General features: G+C 40.9%; 1 protein-coding gene across 4 annotated transcripts in view; it reads right to left on the bottom strand.

The window, feature by feature from the left end:
- Positions 1-27,742, bottom strand: part of LOC131217028 (probable protein phosphatase 2C 11) — a 49,948-nt gene that overhangs the window by 17,349 nt on the left and 4,857 nt on the right. For all 4 annotated transcript variants that reach the window (XM_058211712.1, XM_058211711.1, XM_058211710.1 and 1 more), the window contains 5 exons: positions 18,980-19,049; positions 18,751-18,873; positions 12,945-13,008; positions 7,044-7,152; positions 6,276-6,429 (listed from right to left, as the gene is read on the bottom strand). In XM_058211712.1, the coding sequence (XP_058067695.1) occupies positions 6,276-6,429; positions 7,044-7,152; positions 12,945-13,008; positions 18,751-18,867 (444 nt within the window). In that variant the 5' untranslated portion in view covers positions 18,868-18,873; positions 18,980-19,049. The remainder of the gene's footprint in view (positions 1-6,275; positions 6,430-7,043; positions 7,153-12,944; positions 13,009-18,750; positions 18,874-18,979; positions 19,050-27,742) is intronic.

Raw genomic sequence — 27,742 nt, forward strand, 5'->3', positions numbered from 1 at the left:
AAGATTTTTGGGCCCCACCCGTGATGAATGTGTCATATCCACACCGTCCATCCATTTTGCCAAATAATTTTAGGGCATGAGCCCAAAAATGAGGCACATCCAAAGCTCAGGTGGACTGCATCATAAGAAACAACAATAATTAAAAGTTCACCATTAAAAATTTATTGGGGGCTACAAAAGTTTTAGATCAAGCTGACATGTGTTATATCTAAACCGTCCATTCATTTGACGAGCTCGTCTTAAGGCTTGAACAGATTGGATGGAAAATAAACGTTACGGTGGGCCCTACGAATTGTTTAACGGTGAAAATCATTATCTCCGCTGCTATTTTTGATGTGGTCCAGACGATCTTTGGATATAATTCATTTTTTTGGTGGTGCTCTAAAATGATCTCTGAAAATAGATGAACGGTGTAGATATAATAAATACATCACTGTGGAGCCCACGTAACTTTGATTTCCTTTGAACCGTTCGTACAACTCGGAGCTCGAAGACTGTCAGCGCTCGTCTTAGCATGACACGTACCTCCAGCTGGTGCGCGGTACACCTCCGAAAAAAAAAGAAGGGAGAGGGAAACCGAAAAGAAAAAAGAGGGAAAGGAGAAGAAAAAAGAGGGAAAGAGAGAGAGAGAGAGAGGAAGAAGAAGAAGAAGAAGCAGCAGCAGCAGGCCACCGCAGCCGCAGCCGCAACTTCCCGAGAAGAAGAAGAAGCAGAAGAAGAAAAGAAAGAAAGAAAAAAAAAAAGGTAACTATTTTTTTCCCTATTTTTAAGGCCCGTAACAGCCGTTACGGGTCAATAACGACCGTTTCGCCTGTAACGGCCGTTACGGTAGCAAAATCGGGGCATTGCCTGTTACGCCCCCGTATCGCGTAACAGACCCCACCGTTACCGTTACGTATCAGCCGTTACGTAACCGATATGGGACACCCTGGTTGGTACGTGAGTTGTGTTCAATGAACATGTACTAGTGTGCTCGTTGTAATTTTGTGTGGACAACTGCTTGAGCACGTTTTTTCCCATTTTTTGGTCTAATGGTGGTATACGTGTGTGCCATCATGCTTAGTAGGCTTGTCAAGCATTGCATGCTATAAACCTAACTATTCACAAATCCACTTCATTGCTAGCGAGTGATCGACTGATAGTTGGGCTAATATGCATCCCCAGGCATGACTAGTTGGCACACAAGTGGTGTTTGGTAAACATGTATCAGTGAGCTCCTCGCTATTTTGTGTAGCTAACTGTGAGTATAACAATTGGGTTGGCAGTGATAAATGTGATGGCTCATGTGTCTGCCACCAGACACAGTACGCTAGTCTAACATTGCATGCTCTAGATCTAACTATTCCAAATTCCCCTTTGTGGGTAGCGACTAGGGAGTCCATGGCTCTCCGTTGGTGTGTGGTGCTCAATAGTATATACCTCACAGCTAACCCATCAATGATCTTGCTTCGCTTGCCCTTTGAGCAAGGTATTCAATAACAGTAATGGTGGTTGTTCAGCCAGCCTCATTGTCATAGTGGTCAATTACTTTATTTTATTTTGAAGGAAGAAACTATAGTAGCCCCATATTCCGCCGTTACAGGTCCATTACGGGTAATTTCTTTCCGAACAGTCATTATATACCAACATCATCTAACAAGTCCCACTGTCACCATTAACATAACAGCCATTATGGTCGTCACATAACCATTTTTTAATATCACACCTTTGGGGCATATATGTAATAGTTGGGGAAGGGGTTAGTACTTGCTTTGCGACTGCCGATTTCTAACAGCTTGGGTAAAAGAAGGTTGATGTCCAGGGCAACCAATCCTTTAATAATTGCTAATCGACCCTTTAAAGCCAACACAAGTGTTTTAAATAGCTACACTTTGTAGCGTGTAGCTTAGACTACATAGCATAGCTTAGCCTTAATGCTACGTAGGTAGTGAAAAGAACACAAGTCACGTGTAGCCCACACTTTACATATGCTACAAACTATATAGACTACGTTACGCACTACTTAGCTCATATTAAAAGTTATTTTTCACTATATTATTAAAATCAATTAATATTTTCAATTATTTATTACATTTTTGTATTTTTTTTATTTTTATTTTTTTAAGAGAGGAGTTAATGTTTTCATTGCTTTTAGTAAAATAATATAAGTAACAATATTAAATCAAATTTGTTGCTCTTTCTTTACCTTTATACTTAATCACTGCCCTTTCCCATTACTTCAAGTTGCGTTTTGTGTTTGCCAACTATTATGAAATCCTATTAGATTTCATTATTAATTAATTTAATTTGGCACAAAATATAATGAAATTGGTGCAACCTTGATTAAAATCTAGAAGTAGCATGTAGCTTACACTACACACATGTAGCTTACGCCACACACCATATACCTAATGTCTCGCACTTCAAAGGGGTGAACGCTATGCTACACGCTAATCGTTATTTAATACACTGGCTAACACCGAAATGTTGGAAGGCTAAGACGAAGAAGATGATGAATAGGTTATTCTTGAATTAGTAGCAAAGTTTGCTTGCTTGATGGAATGGGATTGTGCATGTTTTTAGTGCACTTATTTGTGCACCTTGTTTGTCAATCACGTGACTCCATGTGTCAGGGAGTTGGTTGAGCTCTTGGAAGTGGAAGACCGAAGACACAAGCGGACATGAAGCATCAAGGAGCAAAGAGTAGATAGATTGGATACCATGGTAACCCTAACCCTTGACCCGAAACAACCCACAACCTCTAGATGATCATTGCCTTAATAGGAAAACATTGATTGATCATCCATTGGCCTTAGGAGCCCCAATTGAACATGCTTAGAAAGGCTTTAGAGGTCTCAAGTTGTTGTTAAACTAAAATACCCAGAAACAGCAAACTCATAGGTACCATTGAGCGATCTTCGATCAATCGGTCGAGCGATCGAACAGGGCTAAAACTGTCCAACGACATATCTAGCCAAATTTAAATTAAGTTCGATCGATCGATCGATAGGAGCTATTTCTACTCATTTTTTTACCATTAGAGCTCAAATGTTTTATAAAGGAGATTCGGTTCTTAGGCATTTGGGTTGGTTTTTTCTAAAATAGAAGCTTAAAAGATTCTCCGCTCTTATCCCACATTCCTAGCCTCTAAATCAATGAGATTAGATTCATCTTCTTGAGCTTAAACACTCTAATGAGGATTCCAACCTCGATGTTTAAGATCAACTTAATCACCACCTTGTTTTGGATATTAGGCATAAACCTATTGGCAAATCCTTTGTCTAAACTATCTAGAACACCCATCTAGGTGAATTCCCTTGGATTACAACATTCCCAAGTGTTGTAGGAGATTCCACCACCCTCCCATCACCTTGATCACCTCAAATGGAGCATCACATGCAAGGTGTTTATTCGTGGAGCTGAACCATCGGCATCAACGGACGTGGGAGCAATTGAGGAGTGGATTTAAGCATGGAAGAGCTTTGAAGAAGCAACTCAAGAACAACACTATAAAAGAGGTTCAATCCGATAAGCTGTCAATTATAAAAATATGCACTCTTTCATTGTGTAGGATTAAGTATAGAGTTTGTAACCTAAACTCGCGTAGGTTCTAGCGTAGGACCGCATCACCACCAACATGGGTAAGTACATGTAACTCATTGTGTAGGCCTCCGGCAGGAGTGTACGCTTGATAAGTCCTTATGTAGGCCTCCAACGGGAGTATGCTTAATAAATCCTTGTGTAGGCCTCCAGCGGGAGTATACACTTGCATAGGTTAGAAGTGAACCTGATTTAAAACCTCCGATTATGAATATCGGTACACTCAAGGAGAGTGCATCCACCGAGACTGGAGTAGGGAAACCGAACCACTATTCATGCTTGTGTTTGTGATTGATTGAGCACAATTCATGTTTAGTTAAACAATATGATTGCTTGAATTGGATTGTGTGCTAAGCACTTAACTTGCAAAGCACACACAAGCTCACTATCGATTATAGACTAGTTGCGTATTGATTCATGCTTTGTAGTATATGTGATTGGACTCACTTTGGCTTGGAAACCTTAGTGTTAAATTTCCTTAATTTAGATATTGCTCCTTTTTCTAATAAAATTTCAGTAATATAAGAAAAGCAATTAGATATTGTTGACAGGAGGTGATCTCCTACAACTGCAAGAACTTGGATGTTCTCTGCATCAGTAGATGGGAACAGTCCCATGCATCCCAAAAAAGTTGAATTTTGAAGGGAGATCGCTCTCTAACCCGGGGCCCAGGTCAGCTGAATATGGGGTTTATTCCTGTTCACCTATTCTTTGACTTAGTTTGGAAAGGCAAGTCATTGCAATTTGCAACTTGAATGAAGCATAAGCTTGAACAGAGGTTTGCAGTCTGAGAGTCCTTCAAGATAGTGGTGGTCACCAGTTAGTGGTTGAGAGGACTCCTATAAGGTAACCTCGGTCTGATGTCCTTAAGCAATTTCCTTTGGAAATTAAGGGGTGTTTGGGTAGGAAGACTCCCTAAATGCGGATGAGGGAAACTCCACTGGAAGTCGATCAATGTGAAAAGTCGTGGAAAGTTGAAAGGTCAATGATAAATATGTGTTCTTTGTTATTCAAGTTGATTTCCATGAAAATGTTGAAAGGTCAATGGTCAACAACATGAGTGAGTTACAATATTGTGGAGATGCCCACAGCTTTTTAAGAAGAAATCGATTTACTCATTTTCAAAGGAAAAGCACAATCACAATGTTCAATTTCCACAAGTACTTTTTACATTATAAACAACGAAAAACACCATATACATGGAAATGAAATCGATTTCCAACAATTTCCACATTCACCAACATGCCCTAAGATATTTTGGATAATGCATAGGCACAAGCAATGGATTGCAATGCCTTCTCTCTCATGCCAGCCTTCAAGCGGACTTTGAAGCCTACTCTCACAACTAGAAGCGAACTCTAAGTTTCTGACTCTTTTCTTATGTCAAAGTGTTTTTGCAGTTGTGACCTCTTCTCTGTAGTGTTTTCCTTTGTCATTTGGCTCATTAACATTCTTAGTATTTATAAAAAAGAGTTATGGGCTCAACATATGTATAGCTTCTTGACACGGAAACCAGGATTCATGGATCTACACCATTGATCAGATGGACCTTACCAAGTATGGGGGATGCCTAGATATCTCCCTGATGGGAAGATGCCAACCCTCCAATTGGGGGGGACTAAATTCTAGGTCAAGGGAAAAGATACAGTAACAGTCCACATTCAAAAGAGAAAGGCCAAATATTGAAGGGTTAGATTTTCCAATCCCCGGGATTTCTAGGGCATCTCCCATCCTGAGTGGGACCCCTCAGATCAACTGCTTGGATCACCAAATCATGGGACCTATGGAATACCACATTTGTATACTACATGTTGGCATATGGAAGACCACATAATTCCTCTGCATATTTTGAACACTTCAGTTTTATTTACCATGAAGTATTCCTCAAGGGTGAGAGTTGCAGAACAGTGATCCAATAGGCTGTAAGAATATAAGCGAGCACAGTTAAAAGATACAACATGAAAGTTGTTTCATCAAACTTTTGCCCGAAGCCCTGAACCTGATGTAATGGATGATGCTCGAGCAGACATTAAACACATCATTCCTACCACATATAATGCAAGGAGCCAAGGACAGTTTTGCCCATGCAATTAGTTCTAGGAAAATCTTGGCCTTTGAGATTCTACTGGACATTAAATGAGATTTACATTAAATGAGGTTTTCAATATAGATCGGTGGTATTCCTAGAATTTTGAAAATTTGCGTGCTTATAAACGGATGGCTTCAATTTTAGCCGTGGCAATGGACGACTTGAATTTTACCCACTCCTCCCTGCTCCTTTTTCGTGCACCAGTAGGCCGCTCCCACCCCTCTCGTGTGTAGCTCCCACAACAAGCCCATCCAACAAAGGCTATGCTGGACCTGTAACATCCACGCATACATCTGTTATGCCACCTCTTCCTAAGACATCAGCCTAAACAAGAGGCGGATGTAGAACTCAAGTGATCTGCAAAACAGGAAAATGTGTGAATGGGTCGCCTACAGTTGGCAACCTTCTCTTTCACTCTGTGAGTGTAGCTACATCCTTTCCTTCTGTTTTTCTCTCCTCTTTCCCCTCCCCTCCGAAAGTATCTCTAACCCCGTGCCAATTCCCCTAGCAAGTTTGATAGAAATATGTAGTCATGTACAGAAAGCTTCCAAAGCAAATTGATAGATTCTAACAAATGATAACTAAAGCATTTTTAGCAGGATCATACCTCCTCGAAAGCCCAATCATCAACATGATCATGAGCTTCTCCACTCCTGGGGGACCATATCAATCCTTCAATCATGCCAGTGAACTTATTTATTTTGTCACCCAATACAGCCAACTCTCTCCAGCCTCTTTGTCCACGCATCATTTCATCCATTCTGCAGCAATACAAATGACACCACGTACAAAAATAATAAATTCATAAACATATGAGAGAGATTATGTGGCCCTTATGCAAGGGACTCACAATATACTCAGGTTTTCAGTTTGTAGAAGAGGGCCCGTGGTTTCGTGATCCGGATCAAGGGCCTGTCGGCTTACACCAACGATGGACAATGTCCGAAAATATCAACAATAGGAGAATCCTAAACTTTCAATTTGTGGCCCACAAATAAACAGTTTTCAACAGAGATACAATGATGTTCCACGTTCAACTGAATCTTAGCCCAAGAAAGGTGCATGTGATATTCCTATCTTGGAGAGTCATTCATGGCATGTCTCATCAGACCAATTCTGTATATCGCTGAACCATGGGCCCCATTTGTACAACCTGAAAACTCAAGTAATCTGAGCCTATCTTCCACCCAGGGAACATATAGTTGCTCCTACAGAGAACATGTCAAACCAGAAGCAATATCCAATTTCATATATATCCTGGTTGATTTTGATAATCTGATTGTAAAAAAGGACGGTGACATCTCTTTCAAAAAGAAAGAAAACAAAACAAAGGCAACAGCAAGAGAACAAAAAGAAACAAAATGAATGACAAAACCTGAAGAAAGATTTCTGAACAGAAGCACCCAAATCTCCAGCTGAATATGCTTCGTTCTTGAGAACTTGATTGTGGAGGTACTTTGCACAGAACTTCGCAACTACTTTACCTGAAACAGCAATGGATTTCATTGATGATTAACCAGTAAGCAGCATATAAACCTAAAAAAGAAGATTCATGTTTGCTTGTACTGTTTCAAAACGCAATATGATATCACATGGCAAAATATGACCCAGAATCTAACAGAGAAACAGCAGAACTTTAGCTTGAATAATAAAGCTGGATTCCAAGATTGACTAAAATACTGACAAATGAACATAAAAATTCCAACAAGCTGTAGTACTGCAAAATCTGGCAGGAAATTTCAGCAGATCCACATGGACGATATGTGTAATTATGCATTTCAGTTTCAAAATTTCTGAGAATCGATATACAGATACAGAAGACACATGAATATAAATTCCAACAGCTGTGCAGCAACAAGTAGCAGGAAATTTCAACAAAGCCACATGGACAGTGTGTGCAATTATGCATGTTTCAAGTTTTTGAGAATCGTTATACACCAATACAGAATGCTGAGATAGCCAATGTAACGAAGATAACAACAAAAATGAAAGACGAAAGAATTTTATATTTTTTTGAGAGATGACAAAATTTTATAAAAGAAGCTCGCAGAAACGAGCAAAGAATACAACACTCACACAAAACCTAAATCAGGCCCTACACTCTAAGAGAGCCAAAATGTTACTAATAACCTCCTCAACTCAAACCTGAAGATTCCTGAAGCAACAACCGTTTCTCGCTCCCCAAATAGTCCAAAACACTGCCATAATAAGAAGCATCCACATTGCTTTACCCATTTTACCCACGCCACCTCCCTGCCATGCCCAAAGAAGATCATTGACCATCCCCAGCGTCACCCAAAACATGTTGGAGGACGACAAAAAATGGCTCCACACCTTTCTGGCAAGAGAGGGCAGTGGATAAAAAGATGATCAATAGTCTCTTCGATCGCCATGCACATGAAGCAAACATTAGGGAGAATCATCGCTCCTCTTCAAGTTATCTATAGTTAAGATTCTCTTACGACAAACCAACCAAACAAACACCGACACCCGCGGGGGAGCCCTGCAGAACCAGTGGTGGAAAGGATGAGGAGGGGAAGTCTACCCTGGAGCTGAAACAACCTTAAATAATGACTTCACCAAAAAAAAAAAAAAAAATCCTGGTGCCATTTCGGGCCCCCAATCAAAGAATCTTCTAATTGGCCCTCTATCTTGACAAACTTTAGCACTTCTAAAAGTGCTAACAATCTCCTCAATTTTTGAATCTAACAAATTCCTTAAACAAGGAGGTGCCCACACCACCAGCTCACCTGCGATTGAGTAACATTCCGCAACAGCGACGAAGCGGTTAGGAGCCAGCCGAGCAATACGCAGAAACAAAACCTGCAGCACTTGATTGTCGCACCACACATCTACCAAAAGCAAGTGCAAACCCCATCACCTACCGCGAAGGATAAGCCCATACCAACCACTACTGCTTTCCAAACCGCCAAAGCCCTATACAACGAAGTGGTTTTCACAAACCAACCGTTATCTTGCATGCCATATTTATTGGCCACAACTTCTCTCCACAACTTACCTTCCTCCATAGTAAATCTCCAAACCCATTAGCCCAATAAGGCAGTATTCATCTCCCCCAAAGGTTTGATGCCTGGCCCACCCTCCTTAATTGGCTTGCACACTTCTTCCTCCCTTCACTAGCACCTCTCCAAAAGAATTTGTGTCTCAACCTTTCTAATCTCAAAAGAACCGTCTTTGGGCATTGAAACAAAGATAAGAAATAGATGGGCATGTTCAAGAACGTCGTTTTTATGAGGATCAACCTTCCACCCAACGACACATGCCGACCCTTCCAACCCATAAGCTTCCTTTCAAAACGTTCTATCACCCTATCCCAAAGATGAATGGTCGGCTTCCCTACGCACAATGGCAAGCCAAGATAAGTGGAAGGAAACGATCCATCTTGCACCCAAAGATATCAGCAGGATTCTAAAGCTCTTCCTCCCCCACATGAATACTTAGCGTCTCTGATTTCGCAACATTGATCTTCAAACCCAAGGTTGCCTTGAAACACACTAGCAATTTAGGGATATTGTCCACTGCCATTGACTGAGCTCCACAGAACAATAACGTATCAACCACATATTGCAGATGAGAAACCTGGGGCCCATTAGAAGCTATTTGAAAACCTTGGAACAAATCAAACTCCACTCCTCTGGGAAGCATCGTCCTAAGAGCCTCGCCAATGACTACAAACAGGTACGACGATAAAGGGTCCCCATGCTTCAAACCTCCGGAAGATCTAAAATATCCCTTAAGAGACCCATTGATAAGAATTGAAAATGCGGGGGATTGAACACATGCCTTGATCCAATGCCTCCATTTTTGCTCGTAACCTAGCCTGTAAAGCATACAGTCCAAGAAATCCCAATCTACATGATCATAGGCCTTTTCGATATCGAACTTGCACACTAAACCACTCCTCTTCTCCCTAAATCTTGCATCAATACTTTCATAGGCGATCAAAGCAATGTCTAGAATCTGCCTACCAGCTATAAAGGCTCGCTGATTTTCCACTATCACATTAGGTAAAACTCCCCTGAACCTATTAGCCAAAATTTTAGCAAGAATCTTGTACGGCGCTCCAATAAGACTAACCGGTCTAAAATCCTTAAGTTGCTCAGCACCTTCGACCTTTGGTAGCAACACTATAAAGGAAGCACCCATGAAAGAGGATGACCGCCCTATTTCTATAAATTCAGCCAAAAAATCAATTGTCCTTCCCGGCAACATGCCAAAATTTCTAAAAAAACAAAATGGGTAATCCATTAAGACCGAGGGCTTTATCCCCACACATAGACCGCAACACTACTCAAACCTCTTCCTACTCTATAGGCTTTCCTAAGAACGAAGATTCTTCAGTTGACATTTGATTAAAGTGAATATTGTCCAACTTTGATAGGAAGAAAATCCTAGTCCATGTGTCACCACATAATTTCATGCTACACCAGCCAAAAGAAACCCAAGGGAGAACAGAAAGGCTAAATACACAATGATTCTCTCTTGCATGTTTAGCTGTCATTGGGTATCCAGATCCATGGATATCCACGGTATATTATCCGACATAATTGGAAATGAATCGGAATTCAGGTCAGATAAATAATTTGGTCGAACTCAAGTCCAATGACTTAGGTTAAAAACCAGGTCGGGCCAGGACACAACTGAGGTAAGTTCTATCATCATCGTCATCGTCTATCAAGGGCCATAACTTCATGTTAGACTATATTCATGAAGTCTTTTCTTACTACCTCCACCCACGTCCTTTTGGGCCTTCCCCTTGCCTTTTTAGAGCCTTCGACTTGTACCACTTCACTCCTAACTTGCGGGGTTGTTGGTCTCCATTGCATATGACCAAACTATCCAAGCCTACTTGACCTCATCTTATGACCTATTGGCATTATTCCTAAGTTCCCACGAATTCATTCATTTCTAATTTTATCCTTCCTCATCTTGTCACTCATCCATCTCAACTTATGACCTATTGGTGCTATTCCAAGTTCCCTCGAATGTATTCACTCATCCAAGTTCCCTTGAATCCTTACTCGTCTTGCCACTCATCCATCTCAACATCCTCATTTCATCTACACTTATCCTATGAACATGTTGCTCCTTAATTGCCCAACATTCTATCCCATAAAGCACGGTTGGACTTATAGTTATCCTATAATATTGGGACATTCATTCATTATTGGGAAGGGGCACACTATTTTTTTTTAAAAAAAAAATTCATGCTTAAACAAATAAACTAAAGTCTTCCAACGGCTTAAAAGATGTATGCCTTTCATTTAAGCTTACATATTCATGAAAGCCATTGTGAAAAATCAATTATAGTTGTCTAAACAATGTTGAAGCGAGGTGGTTGGAAGGGATAACAAGGCTTAGTGAGTTATCTAGGAACTAGGATAGGGCCTTAGATAGGATTGATTGGTGAAATAGGATTCATTAGTTCTTCATGTTCTCCATTCTTTTTTTTCGAAATTTTCCTTCAAACACCTATCGAATGAGAATAATTTCGAAGTATTTAGGAGCATTTGACGAATGATCATCACAAACACTCTAATATCAAAACTTGAGAGAAGGTGGTTCGATTTGGGGAAAATTCGAAATTTCCCCAATTTCTCCCAAATTGCTTGCAATGTTGCACTCCAAACATGAAATCAAGCATGTATGAGGGCTTATCTACTGATTTGCAAAGTCCTTGTCAATTTTCAAAAAATAAAAATCATTTTTTAATTAAAAATTATTTTTAAAAAAATTTCCTTTCAACCAATTGTCAATTGAGACTAATTTCAAAGTATTTAGAAGTGTTTGCTGAAATGATATCACTTACACTCTAAATGACATGCATTCAATTTTAATATAGTTGCATTAGTTCAGTCAAACAATACATAGCTTAGGACCCTATACAATGTGCACTTCTTTTTTGAGATGTAGTGATTTAAAAGTGTGTATCAAGGTCTTTTTTAACAATCTCTAAAGTTACATTGAAAAATTCAAGCATTTTCCAATGTTTCCCCATGTTTCCCAAAAAGTGAGATAAATTACCCCATACAAATGATAGATCCCGTGCGAGAACCGATACATATTTGTATCCCAAGGATGCGATACTAATATTTCAAACATTGCTCCCAACGAGGGTTAGATTGGGAAAAGTAGTATGACAGGTTGCCCACCAAACATAGCCCCTGGAAACTGGACATGCTAGAGGCTCATATTGACAACACAATTGCACCAAGTACTAACCCTAGCAAAAGTATTACAGGCATGCCCCAAAGGGCAAGCAAGCGAAGTAGGGTCAGTAATGGGTAGTTGCCACCCATATACCACTGAGCACAAGTCTCACACGGATGGTCATACTCAAGTAAATGCTTGAGCAGTTGGCTGCACTGAACAGAAAGGAACCACCGATCCATGCTTATTGAACACCGCTTGCACACCTACAAGATCATGCCCCACGTTACATGTTAGCCAACTACAAGGCACGACCTACAAAGGGGAATTTGTGAATGGTTAGGTCTAGAGCACTCAGTGTCAAACGGGCCTGCTGCCAACGATGGCACACACATACCACCATCAAAGCAAAAATAAAAAGGACTTGCTTGAGCAGTTGGTTACAGAAAATAACAAAAAGCCCACAAATTCACTGAACACGACTCACGTACCAACACAGTTCGTCACTGAAACTGCATATTAGCACAACTATTGTGAGCTAGGAAATTTGCAAACAATTGAGGTCATGCAGTGCCAGACAAACCTGTTAAGCACGAATACAACACATAATCTATATCTTGCCCAACCATCTTGAATCTTTGTCTTCTGAAAGTTCATCAAGGTCATATGAGTATGGGTTCTACATTTAGTCATAGCATGATGATGGTTCATCCAAAAGCTTATGAACATATTGAGCATTATCCTATGTGAGTTATGGTTCTTCCAAACCAACAAATCAATGCATGGTAACCTTGTACAAGATCTCTTTCCCAGACCATTAACCAAACATTTAATTATATTCATTGTTTACTGGTCTAAAGATGCCTTTGGATAAATTTGTAAAGAAACTCAACAAATTGACCCCACATGCATCTAATAAGATGTAGAGTGACAAAGCACCATCTGGGATTTTTATGTTAGGGGAATCAAAATTGAAATTTAAGACGTATATACAAATAAAGAAAGAGCTAGAAAGTGACAAAAAACTCAGAAGGCAATCTTGATCGGGGGAAGATAAAATCAAAATATACACACAAAAAAAGAGTACCAAAGTCCCGATGAATACCTCCATGGCCATCATAAACACCAAAGAATGACGTGCGACTGTCGAGATCCGGCAAAGCTGCATGCTACAGAACAGGTCTTTTAAAGATACAAGCATGGGGGGTGCAATGATCCAAATTGGTACAGAGATAACATAAAGGTACAAATCATTAAAAACAGTAATTTAAATGACCACCTCAGAACCAACATAACTCATTGCTTCTAATAGTTAGAATAGGGATATTTTTTGTCTGTCATATATAGAGCGAGGTATACTGGTCATTGATATAACAGGGGTAGATTAGCATTTCCTTGTGTATTTATAGAGATGTAAAACACATCTAGAATCTCTCAATGAGTGTGACAACTCTTTAATGCAATAGTATTGTGGTACTGGGGCTACCTAGGGTTTCATCTCCCAATTGAGGTCGAAACCATCTGTCTTTAGGTTTCAAATATTATATTTCAGACCAAAGACTGATACAGTCAGTTTCCACAACTTTATTTCCTGCATATACTTAAGCAGACATCTTGTGCAGTCTAACTTTCACAGGGCCTATCAGCTTGAAATAGGTGTTGGTAGCTGCTCTCAGGAAGATCAACCTATGCAAGAGTTGTATTCCACTAAGACTGAGCATCAGGATTGGTTAGCTTTTATGAAGCTTTCCTTTGAAGAAAAGTGTGACTATTTCTTATGTACCTTTCAATTTAGTACATTCTTATGTTTCGGACCCAGCCCCTCTTATTTCTAAAGGCATCCCATCATATTATGTCATTTGCATTGATGATCATTCTCAATACACATTGATTTATATGGTGCAACATTGTTCTGAATTTTTTAGGATATGTACTGATTTTGTTATAATAATCAATACTCAGTTTCTGCAATTTAAACTTTCCATTCTGACTCGAGAGGGGAAATTGTTTGTGATGCATTTAGAGACTTCTAGAATCCCATGGTAACATCTATCAGAAATATTGTTTTTTCACCCTCAATAAAATGGCATTACTTAGCTAAGCATTGCTATATAATACGAACATCACAATCATTGGTACTCTCAACCTCTGTTATTCATCAGTTTTTGGGTTAAAGCTGTTTCCAATGATGTTTACTTGATTAACCATAGACAATCCTCTGCCATGTCAAGATTGCCTCCTTCAGAAAGATTATTCACTAATGCTTCTTCTTTTTTGCGAGTTCCACGTACCCCTCCTCTTCTCAATGGCAGTGGCTAAGGAAGCCAAAGTTGCAGACTGCTATGAGACTGGACGGTCAGATTGTGTGGAATCTGACCTTAAAAAAGACATTTGTATGAGGCAGAAGAGACAGCATTCATGGAGATGATGAGTTTGGCATCCTCAGTGGTAAGTCAAGGCAGAGAGGATTCCATTCTATTGAATTGGGACCAATCTAAATAGATCCCGGTAAAATTGTTGGCTTCTAAAATGTGCTTTGAGGATTCCCAAACATCTCTAATGGCCTGGGACAGAATTCAAGGAGATGAAGAGTTTGCTATCCACAGTGATGATAGATCAAGGCGGAGATGATAGCATTCTATTTTGTTGGGACCAATCTAAATTGTCCATGATGAAATTGTTGGCTTCTAAAATGTGCTTTGAGGATTCTCAAACCTCTACGAGGACAAACCCCCTATGGATGACCCTAGCCAACAGGTGTTGCTTATAATGAGAGATACTGAAAATTTTAGTCACTTTTTTTGTCCATTTTCATCTGTCGCATGCGATATGGGGCTGGTTGTTGAGACAATGTAAAGCGGTTTGGGTCATGCCATAGTCTATCCATTAAGTATTCAATGCATGCAAAATCAGCCAGTCCAGCAACAGCAAGGACCGGAAAAATCTTTGGATGACCCTAGCCAACAGGTGTTGCTTATACCTGAGAGATGCTGAAAATTTTAGTCATTTTTTTATCCATTTTCATCTGTCACATGCAATATGGGGCTCAGTGTCGAGACAAGGACCTGTTAATGACGTGCCACAAACTGCTGCCTTTGCACGCAAATCTCTATATCCGCTTTCCCAAAAGAGCTAGGTTGATGTCCACCATTTTTTTTTATTCTCACTCCACCTTCTGAAAAAGGTTTACAAACTTCATTCCAGTCGAGGAGATGAAACTTGTGTTTGGACGCAGCTCCTTGCCACAAAAAATCTCTCCTCAGTTTCTCAATCTTAGAAATCACACCTTTAGGTTACTTAAACAACGAGAACAAACAGAGTGCAAGATTCAACAAGGATGATGATGAGGTTGAATCTACCTCCAAGGGAAAGATGCCTGCTTTTCCAAGGAGATAGTTTCACTCCATCCTTTCTAAGGTCTTGTCCCAAAGGTGTTTAGGGGGCTTATGGCTTACCTATACAAAGAGGCAACCCCAAATAAGATGACGGAAAGGAACTTGACATGCACTCGAACATAGAAGTCAACTTCACCTCGGCTTCTGTAGGGTGGACACCCAAAATTTCATACTTGGATATGTTCACCTTGAGCCCCAACGCAACTTCGAAACACGTAGTAATGTTACGAAGGTCGTAGACAATAAGATCATTAACCTCACAAAATATTAACATGCCATCTGCGAATTGAAGGTGAGACCCCTAGGATTGAACATTCTCCACCTTGAACACTTGAAACAACCCCAATTCCTGACCTTTGGATAACATGCGACTGAGTGCTTCGAAGATGACCAAAAATAGGAAGGGCAAAAGAGGGTCACCTTGCCTGAGGCCTCTGGAAGCTGAGAAGTACCCAAAGGGGAACCATTCACTAGGACCGAGAAGCGGGCGGATTGGCTACAAATCTGAATCCACTTCCTCCACTAGTCCCCACACCCAACCATCTTCAACGTGTAATCCAGGAACTTCCAATCGACGTGATCATACGCCTTCTCTAAATCGTGCTTCAGAACTACTCCCTTGGATCATGCTTGGTGACATGAATCGACGCATTTGTAGGCCACCAACGACGATGTAAAATCTGCCTCCCCCCGATAAATGCGTTTTGCGGTTGAGATATAATTTTCGGAAGACGGATGAGAAATCTCTAAGCTAGAATTTTCGCAATGATCCCGTAGGGGACATTTAGCAAGTTTATGAGCCTAAAGTCCCTTAGATTCTCTGCTCCTTCAGATTTTGGAATGAGAACAATGAAGCTATGGCCCATCTCCAGAGGTAAGTGATCTAATTGGAAGAAATCAAAGATGAAAAAGCCTGCAAATCAGACTAATCACCTCCCCAAAAATCTTTATAAATAAAAAATAAAAAAAGGGTACCCGTCAGCCTCGGGAGCTTTATCTCTCTCAAGAGAAAGTACTGCCTCTCTAATTTCCTCCTCTGATACAAGCTTTTCCAACTCAGCATTTGACTCAAAGAGAGTCGAAAGATAGGCTATCCAAAGATGGCTAACTCAAATCTTCCCTAGATAAAAAATTAGCGTAGAAGGAAGTAATTGCCTCTGTGATAAGCCTTTTATCTTCAACGTTGTGACCATCCACCATCATTGAGAAAATTCTATTGCCACGAGCCCTCTCACTAGCTATCCCATGAAAGAACTTGGTGTTCTGGTCACCTTCATTAAGCCACCCTCAATCTTTGGTGCCATTTAATTTCATCTTCTTTCAAGAGACTTAGTATTCCACAAGGAGTTCCCTATCAACAACCCGAGAGGGATTCCCACTCCTCTTTTGCGTCCAACACTTGCATGTGATGCAAAATGTTGCCAGTTTCATGATCCCTTAGGCAAAACATCTCTTTCTTCCAAACCTTAATTTTTTTCCTTTAGCATCTTAAGTTTTCAAAAAAGATGAATCTGTGGAGGTCCATCAACCGCAAAATCAGACCTCCAGTTAGATACTAGCCGTTGAATACCTTCCATTTCAAGCCAAGCTAGGTTGAAATGGAAGAGCTTTGGACCCCAATTCTCATTTTCTATCTCCGGAAGGTCAAGGTTGTGATCTTAAACAGAGCGAAAGATTCCTTTGAATCACCAACGGATAGTGGTCCAACCACGAGGGGGAGATTAAGAACTGATTGAACCTGGACATTGCTACCTTTTCCAGCCATTAGACCAAGAAAATCTGATGCTTGCGAGGGGGAGATTTACTAGACCCTGGCCGAGAATCCTCGCATACTAGTGGACATGCGATTAGCATTCAACTTCTCGTGAGGAGACTGGACTACATTAAAATTGCCCCCTATGCACCAAGTACCCTCTATCTATCCATATTAACCGAAAACTTGTCCCATAGAAGGGATCTCTAAGCAGGAGAGTTCGGATCGTATATCCCTCAAATGCCCCATTTAAAACTAGACCCGACTTCCTTCAACAACACCAAAAACCAAGAACCTCCCAACTGCCCTATCTACCTCTGACCAGAGGGTCAAGTTCCACACAATCAGGATCCCCCCTGCTAAGCCTTGGGCATCGAGCAGCAGCCAACTAACGTTTTTATGCCCCCAAATTGACTCCACAACCTTTGAGTCAATGAGCTAAAGCTTTGTTTCCAGGAGAATAACTAGGCTTGCCTTAGATCTCTTGCAAACATCCGGACCTGCATACGCTTTTATTGGTAGCTCGAACCTCTAAAATTCCAAGAAAGCATCTTCATTAGGAGACTAAACTTCCCCGATTGCCCTTTTTTAACTAGCTTGGAGTTGACCTAACCCTGGGTTTGATAGTTCTCTGTCCCTCACTATGCACCGCAGGCTTCCTTCGAACCACTGAGTTGTCCGGCATACAACCTCTCTGAATCACGAGCCAGAACAAGTCCACTTAGTCCTCATCTCTATCATCGAAGAGCATACCTAGGAGTCTTCCAACATGGGAAATAGCATCTCTGATCCAGCATTTACCTCTTACCATAGCCACCAAATTCTGACCTCTACTGGCAGACGCCTCAGGAGATAAATTCCGCCTTGATTGGAACCTGGGACTTCTTCCAAGGAGACCCTTTGGAGAGGAGTCACGTTCATAGTGTCAGAGAACTCATCCCTTTCTACAAACAAAGATTCACGCCCTAACTCTTCCGATAAGCCATCATCAATAAGATCCCCGGGGACTAACACTAGGGCAAGGGAGAAGTTGTCAGGGGAAGGTGGTATGGGTGAGGAGACAAAGTTAGAGGTAGGGAAGTGAGGGAATGCACATTGCGAGGAGGCCAAGGGTGTGGAGGGGAAGGGAAGGGAGAGGACGACAGGGATGAGCATGGGGGTGGGGGTGAGGGTGAGGGTGGGTTTGCCTGAGGGTCCGGGTCCAAGGAAGAGCTTCGAGGGGTGAGGAAAGTCTCAGATTACCCTAGGGAAAAGGTCTGGGGGGATAGACATGAGGGGGACGGGAGGGTTTCTCAATAGTATTGAATGGAACTATTTCTTTAATTTCTTTTCCACTAATCTAGCAATTGAATTATGTTACAGAACAGGACTCAGCTGGTTATTGGTGGTGTTACTCAACCTGAAGTTCCAGGTTTTATGCGGCATCAAACCTAAAACATCAAATCAGTCGTAATGTATGTTGCTTCGATACATCTATCCTGCATCAAGCACATTAGTCATTGTATTAGAGTAGATTAGCTATTCTTTAGATTTGTGTTTACAAATGTTAACCAGATCTGCATGCTCCCAAATCCCAACGCATATAGCATAACAACTCTCTAATACAAGATATCTCACTAATCATGGCAGTCAAGACAAATAGCTTGGATGCCTAAGTGGCTGAATGTGATCAGATTCCAGGTACCCAATCTGTCTGCTTGTTAAGTAAAAGAAATCAACAGAAAATAAGTTGAAAGGTAACATGAGTTTCAACAAGAACTCACTGCATCTTCCATAGTTGCACGCCACCCTTGCATTGAGGACAAACCAAACCTAAGCCTGCCATTCTCACCGTCTTCGGATAATTTTTCAGTTTTCGGGGTGCTGAGATATATTCCCATTTCCAGCTGAGATCAAGATAATAGTATTAATGAGTAATCTAGGATACAATTTCACTAAAAACAGAAAGAAATTAAACCAAAGAGACAACATAGTACACATGAAATGACAAACCTGAGTTAACTTAATGCAAGGGCAAAATTCAGCTCAATCTTAGGCCAAACCTACCAAGGACAACACTCTCCTGTTGATACAGAGACAGTTTTAAGTACAACAAAATCACATGCTCACAAATAAGAAAAGTCGAAAACTCAAAATGAAAAAGACTAGTGGAAAACAAGTATTGTACAACTAATATGAAAAAGAAATGGGAAGGCTGCGAATAAACCATGCTAATTAAATAGTCTAGTGCTATGCAAGTGAAGATCTGATGATCAAAACAAGAGCAAAACTCAGTTTCTAGACTTCTATAGCTCAAATGCCAACTTCCATTTCAATCAAATTCTTGATAAATATAGGTGGCAATAGTTATTAACATTGCTACGTCAAAGCCAATGCTCATCAGTCACTCTTCCCACAACCCAAAGAAAAAGTGCTTCGAATCGCTGATGCAGCCTAGGAGTGGAGAGATAACTAGCATGTGTTGGATGGACACCTAGCACGGGTTGAATAAATAACTAGTAAGTGTCCTATTTTACTTTGGTAATGGCCTAGCAGTTTTTTTGGCGCTGCAAGTTTTTTTTTCCTAGACTGGCTCGCTTGGCTCCCAACCGATTCATCACAGTGGCGGATTGTTTCTCTGTTATTGCGGACTCGATAGTGTGGGCGCCTCCATTTCACAGAGGTTTGTTGGATGCTGAGATTGATGACTTCGCTAGCCTCCTTGAAATTCTTAGTAAGGTCAACCAAGGAATGTAGGAGGAAGTTTCTATTGTGTGGGCAAGAAATGTCTCTAGGAAATTCTCCGTCAAGTTGCTTTTTGGTTTGATTTCGGATTCTAGGCAATGCCTCCCCTCCCATCCATTCCATCGTTGGTTTTATGGTGCTCCCCCTCGGGTTGTGGTGTTCGTGTGATTGGTTGTCATAAGAGAATCCTCATTGTCGATAACTTGCAAAAGAGGGCTATGATTCTTCCTAATGTTTGCTTGTTATGTATGGCTAGTGAGTAGACGATTGACCACCTCTGTATCCATGGCCCTTTTGCTATCAAGGTGTGGGGTCACTTCCTCTCAATATTTCAGACAGATTGGGAAATGTTCGCGACGGTGGAAATCTCCTTTGGGCTTGGCATGGTGGCATAGGGAAACCTGAATAAGTGGAGTGGAGATTGCTTATAATGGTGGTTTTGGGGGCAACATGGGGGGGCAAGAAACAGGTTTTGCTTTAGAAATGTTCGGGCAGGGACTAAGGGGGTAATTAGAAAAGTATCTTATTTTTTTAGATTGTAGGGCCTTTTTTGTATAAGCCTCTTCGGTCATTCTCTTGCTTGGTTTAGTTGGTTTGGAGCTATATTCTTTGCTCGTTCTTCATGAGCTCTTTTAATAAAATCTTTTTTTTCTCTAAAAAAAATGGCCTAGCAGTTTTGTTTTGTTTTTTTTTTTTTTCAATTTGGATTACAATATACTAGGTTCAAGCAAGAACGAAACCTGTACATCATCAAGAATGAATAACAAGTCTCCCCTATTCTAGAGGCAAGCACTAAACAAGCTCACCTTTTATTAGCTGTATTTATTTTTTAGTTGTTAACTAGGGCCCATTTGGATAGAATGCAATCAGTTTGCATTGACAAGACATTTGCGCCTGTTTGGGAAGTTGTGCCCGCGAAGACAAAGTTTTGCATTTGCTTTCTCCTCCCCAGTAAGAGAGTACCAACTTTTTTTATTATTATTTTTATTATAAATATATATATATAAAAAAAAAAAATCAAATGGAGGGAAAATGAGTTTGCCTCTAATGTGACATTTTAAATGACATTTTGGGGCGGAGGTTTCTCTTTGTGGGATTGGAATCCAAACAGTTTCAAATACAAACGAAAAGCATTTTCCAGTACTTTTCTTTTAGGAAAACAAATAGTTGCAGAGGGTTTGTAATGCAGGGGCATTTTCCTGTGGGATGTGAGGACACATTCAAGGTGGGTGGGAACCCATGTGAAGTGGGGCCCATGAGTGGGGTTCGGCTGAGGTCCTAACCCATGGGATGTGGGGCTTAGGCTATGAGATAAAGGGATTCAAGCTTTTAAAGCAAGTGGCTAATTGTCCTGCATAAAAGTGGTATCAGAGCGGGAGGTCTTGTGTTCGAGACTCCTCACCGGGGGTGATTAATGCAGAGGCATTTTCACACAGGTCTCAAGAGGGGTAGCCTATAGGATGCAGGGACACACTCAAGGTGGGTGGCCCGTGTGAAGCTGAACCCATGTGAAGTGGGGCCCACGAGGGGGGTTCAGCCGAGGTCCTAACTCATGGGATGTAGGGCCTAGGCTATGAGATAAAGGGATTGATTCGTCATGCTCTATTAGTTCGATCTTTTAGAGCAAGTGGCTAATTGTCCTGTATCAGTTTGCTTTCCCTAATGTTGATGTCAATTTACCTCTTGCTTATGTTATATTTTTGTTTTTCCCCGCATACCCCTAGTTTACCTTCTAATGCAGGGCCATTTTCACACTGGGCTCGAGTGGGTTGCCTGTGGGATGCAGGGGCACGCTCAGGGTGGGCGGCCCGTGTGAGGCTGGTGGCTCGTGTGAGGCGGTACCCATGTGATTTAGGGCCCACGAGGGAGGTTCGTTCGAGATCCTAACCCATGAGATATGGGACCAAGGCTATAAAATAAAGGGATTGATTTGTCATGCTCTAACAGTTCGAGCTTTTATAGCAAGTGGTTAATTGTCCTGCATTAAAGTGGTATCCGAACACTTCTCACCAAGGGTGATTAATGCACGGGCATTTTCACACTGGGTTCAAGTGGGGTTGCCTGTGAGATGCAAGGGCACACTTCTTACCAAGGGTGATTAATGCACGGGCATTTTCATACTGAGTTCGAGTGGGGTTGCCTGTGAGATGTAGGGGCACACTTCAAGCTTTTAGAGCAAGTGGTTAATTGTCCTGCATCACCTTCAATCCAAATAGGCCCTCAATTAAGAAGCAGGGATGGAAAGAAAGATAGCCACATTCGCATAAATACACATAAACCCTATGCATGATTAGAGACGTGATTTTTTTAAGGATATTAGAGACATGATTATTCAATAAAAATTCTGAGGTTTATGCCCACAAAGATTGGATTGTAAAGTAATTATGCTTTTCTTTTTTCTTTTTCTTTTTTCCCTAAAGGTGCAATTGTCAGATTTGCACAATGACCCTCAATCGAGTGGTCCTTTTCTTATATAGAAATCATTTTCCCTAATTACAATATATCCCTTAATTATAGTATCCCCTAATTACAGCACAACAGCATCTATATCCCCTACTTACAGCATAATATCTCATAATTACAGCAGCATCTATATCTCCTAATTACAGCATAATATCTCCTAATTATAGCAGCATATATATCCCTTAATTACAGCATAATATCTCCTAATTACAGCAGCATTTATATCCCCTAATTACAGCATAATATCTCCTAATTATAGATCTGTTTCCTAAATAACTATACAACAATTTATGGTAGGTTTGACAGATTTGATCCTACTAACATCCCCCCTCAAATTGATGCTAGTCGATCAAGAAGCATCAATTTGCCAACAAGAAACTGATGACGTAGTTGTGTCATAGCTTTGGTGAAGACGTCCGCTATCTGAAGGTCGCTTGAGACATGTGGAAGAGAGATAACTCGAGTATCAACAGCTTCCCGAATAAAATGGCAGTCCACCTCGATATGTTTGGTACGCTCGTGATAGACGAGATTGGTAGCGATCTGAATAGCACTCGTATTATCAGCATGAAGAGGAGTGGGAGTAGACTGAGGAAAACCTATTTCAGCAAGCCACGGAGCCACACAATCTCCGAGCAGGTTGCCGAGATGGCACGGTACTCAGACTCGGTCGAAGATTTGGAAACACGATCATGTTTTTTACTCTTCCAAGAGATAAGTGGATCACTAAGAAACATACACCACCCGGTGACAGACTGACAAGTATCAGGACATCCTACCCAGTTAGCATCACTAAAGCCACAAGGCAAAGAGGAATACCAGTAGAGAAGAACAAGCTACGGTGAGAGGAACCCCAGAGATATCGAATAATTCGACGGACCGTGGCAAGATGAAGGTGGCGAGAAGACTGCATAAATTGACTGACTTGCTGGACAGCAAAGGAGATGTCAGGCCGTGTAATAGTGAGATAATTGAGACTACCAACTAACTGTCGAAACACCATGGGATCAGGAAGGAGATCCCCCTCCTCACGTCGATACTTGACATTCACTTCCAAAGGGGTATCCACTGAAGAAGGAAATCAAGTCATCCGTGTATTTATGTTGATGCAAGAAAACCTCAGAGGAATCGGACTGAACTTTCAAACCGAGGAAATACCGAAGAGGACGAAGATCCTTCATATGGAATGAATCATGAAGATGCTGCTTAAGTTGATCAATGAGAGCAGAATCAGTCCCAGTGATGACAATGTCGTCGACATAAACCAGAAGAAGAACGATACCAACAAAAGTCGTACGAAGAAACAACGAAGAATCATACTAGCTTTGGATGAAAGAAAATCGAAGTAAGGTAGCCCGGAACTTATCAAACCAAGCCCGGGGAGCCTGTTTCAAACCACACAGAGAGCGCTTCAGCTTACACACATTCGACGTCGACGACAAGCAGAGGCCAGGAGGAGGTGTCATGTAAACATCTTCCTGTGAATCACCGTGAAGAAATGCGTTCTTCACATCCATCTGGCAAAGGGACCATCCCTGAGAGACTGCAATGACAATAATAGTACCCACAGTGGTCATTTTAGTGGCAGGAGCAAAGGTTTCCTCATAGTCAACCCCATACTCCTGGTGGTTACCAAGAGCAACCAAACGAGCCTTATAACGGTCCACAGACCCATCAAGCCGAAGTTTCACAGAAAAACCCACTTACACCCAATTAGCTTGCATTGAGAAGGACAAGGGTCCATGTCCCAAGTTTGATTTTTTTGAAGAGCTTGAAGTTCTTCCTACATAGCCTTTCTCCAACACTCATGTTTATCAGCTTGTGAGTAGGAATTAGGAATCGACACAGTTGATAAGGTAGCCGTGAAGGAGGTATGAGGGAAACCATACCTATCCGGTTGATGAGAAGTACGGCCAGATCGTTGAGGAGGATGCAAAACGGGATCAGGTGGCAGATCAGACTCAGGAAGGGGTAGAGTTGGTCGGCAGCGTTCATACACAAAACCAGGCTTGAAGCGTTCAAGAGGGCACATCAAATCATCGAAGTGAGGAAGAACAGAAACTGTAGGAGATGATGTAATAGAACTAGGAAAGAAATATTGATGCTCAAAGAAAATGACATTACGAGATATATGAAATTTATTGGAAGAAGCATCATAGCACACAAATCCTTTTTGAGACAAGTTATATCCCATAAAGACACATTTCACAGATTGCGCAGAGAGTTTGTGACATTGATGCGGAGGTAGATGCACAAAACAAACACAACCAAAAGTGTACAAGTCAAGAAAGCTAGGGTGCTGGTTATGCAGACGATAGTATGGAGAGTCGAAATTTAGCACTTTAGAAGGCAACCTATTAATCAAATATACTGCTGTAGCTAAAGCTTCAACCCAAAATTTAGGAGGAACAGAAGATGCAAGTAACAAGGTCCTAACGACATCTAACAAATGTCGATTTTTGTGCTCAGTCACGCCATTCTATTGAGGCGTATAAGGACACGATCGGTGAGAAACAATTCCTTTGTGACGAAGAAACTCAAGAAATTCATGAGACATATATTCTCCACCAGAATCAGATGGTAAAGTCTTAATGCTAGTGGTAAATTGATTCTCAACATATGCTAGAAACGACTTGAAAACAGTGAAGACTTCAGACTTATAGCACAGAAAATGTACCCAAGTATGCCGACTATGGTCATCTATGAATGTCACAAAATATTTATAATGAGCATGAGAAATGATAGGAGTAATGCTCCATACATCACTATAAACAAGGTCAAAGCAATTCTTTACCCTACTCCCTGAAGAAGGGAAGGGAGGAATCTTACTTTTTCCGATTTTACACGTAGAACAATCAAAAGACAGCATGAGGCAAAGAAAAATCTTTTTTTCCCAATGAACCAGAATTCAGCAAATGAGATAAAAACAACATTGTTTGGATGGCCTAAACGTTTGTGTCATACTTCATAATTATTGAAGACAGTAGTACAAGCTAAAGAAATGATACTAGGAATAGAAAAGTATAATGGAAACAGTCTCCCAACTTTAGGCCCCTTCGCTATTGTCCTCTCCGACACCGGATCCTGCACATGACAACCATCACGAGAAAACTGAACATTATAATTATCATCTACTAATTGTCCAACCGAGATAAGACTCATAGAAAGCCCAGGTGATACAAAAATATTAGTAAGTGATGGTGCAATATCACCAACCCCAGTAATCGGTAAACAATGGCCATTAGCAACTTGAATATTAGAAGAACCAGTGTACTTACGAACATTGTTAAGCATATCAAGAGAACTGGTCATGTGATTGGATGCAGCGGAGTCAACAAGCCAAGATTGAGAGGATATAGTACGTATAGTACCCTTACCTTGCAGCCCTAAAGCGTAAAATGCCGATACAATCATTTGTTACACCATTTCTGGTGTAAGGGCAAGTATAGCAGCAGTGGAAGATGACAATGGAGCGAGATTTTGAGCGTTGGTTACCCCATCCGAAGTGTGGCCAGTAGCAGTAGCATGATAAGCATTCACAAGTCGGTTTTGAGGACGTGTTGGGCATTCTTTGATGATGTGCCCCTTCTGTTTACAGTAGCTGCAGAACTTTTTAGCACAATGGGTAGCAATATGCCCATAATCTTTGCAACTATAGCACTGAACTGTATGCATGTCTCGAACCCTCCCTTTGCCTTGAGCAGCGTATGCAACAGCATTCTCTTGCGGAAGCGAAGATTGAGTAAAAAGACGTTCCTCTCGAAGAAGTGCTCCAAAACACACGTCAAGAGATGAAGGATCCCTGTGCATCAGGTTGGAGCGAATAGACTCGAATTCTAGCCTTAGTTTCATTTAAAAACTGGTCTCTTTTGCTTACTTCATGGACTGCTTGAACAGCAGAGAGGGACTCGGCCGACACGTCAGCATACACAATGTCAGAAAACTCAGCCCAAAGATTCTAAAAACCACAGAAATATTCTTGAACAGAGAGTGTACATTAGGAATAAGCAGCAAGATCAATTTCCAACTGAAATCGCCGGGCGGAATGATCGTGATGATAGACCTTTTTCAAGTACTCCCACATCGATTTAGCCATCTTGTGCGGCCTTAAATTGAGTATAAGCAGTGGATCAAGACCCAAGAATCCAAGTCATCACACGAGCATCTTTCACCTTCCATTGAACTAACGTCATAGGATCGATAGGTGCTGGATCACTCCCATCAACATGACCCCACAACTCCTTTCCCATGACAAAAAGTCAAAACTGAAACTCCCAGGCAACATAATTCTTCCCTGTAAACCGAGTTTGAAAGACTTCTGAGTTGGAGTTGTTAGCCATAACTAGAATCTCTCGAAATGCACCAAAAAAACTACAAACCAGAATCCGCACCCAAGAAACCAAAAAACCAGAGCCTAGAACCATGAAAATTGGACCAAAGACAAGGTTGCAGAGAGTGGCTTTGATACCATGTCAGATTTGCTCAATGACCCTCAATCGAGTGGTCCTTTTCTTATATAGAAATCATTTTCCTTAATTACAATATATCCCTTAATTACAGTATCCCCTAATTACAGCACAACAGCATCTATATCCCCTAATTACAGCATAATATCTCATAATTACAACAGCATCTATATCCCCTAATTACAGCATAATCTCCTAATTACAGCAGCATCTATATCCCTTAATTACAAAATAATATCTCCTAATTACAGCAGCATCTATATCCCCTAATTACAGCATAATATCTCCTAATGACAGGTCTATTTCCTAAATAACTATACAACATTATATGGTAGGTTTGACAGATTTGATCCTACTAACAGCAATGCCGTAGAAAATGGCTTAAGTCCTTTCAACAATCCTTTTGTTTTGTAGTTATTTCATGATTGTGCAATGGGTTCTGGGAACTAAAAGAATTCTGGTACCCTTTGTCCCCTCCTATCTAGAATCAAATATGCAGCATGTTACATCATCCTTCCAGACAAATGGTATGCCATTCAATCCCCCGTTAAAGAAGTAAAATTGCAAATGGCAACTGATAGTTATGATTATCACACAAATCACTACTAGATGGTGCAGGCCAAGCCTAACCATCAAATAGGGTCATCAAATAGGGCCCAAGATTGGACCCACATGTAATTGTCATGTAGACCCACTATCTCAATTGGATGAAGCTTTAGCTGCTCAATTGGATTGTAGATCTCACTCATCAAATTGAGAGATTTTAAATGTCCCTATAAATCAGCCTATCGATGAATTCCGTACAGCATGTGCTGTCAAATCATACACATGAGCGGTAAATAAAGTTACATAAATACCTGTACAGCTGATCTATCAAGAGATCTAGTTGAAATACAAGTCTAGACTGACATTATTGTCCGGAGATATCAACCGGTTGCTGAAAATAAGGTCTATACACAACCCTAGAGTAGGCATGTACCATAAGGTTGCAGGCAACAGATAACGGCACATACAGTTGCTGTTGTGAGATATTTAATACGATTTTAAGTGACGTCAACCAGCATACTTAATGGTCATATGCATCATCCAATGCTTATTTTTT

Source organism: Magnolia sinica, chromosome 10, assembly GCF_029962835.1.
Source record: "Magnolia sinica isolate HGM2019 chromosome 10, MsV1, whole genome shotgun sequence".
Taxonomy (NCBI): Eukaryota; Viridiplantae; Streptophyta; class Magnoliopsida; order Magnoliales; family Magnoliaceae; genus Magnolia; species Magnolia sinica.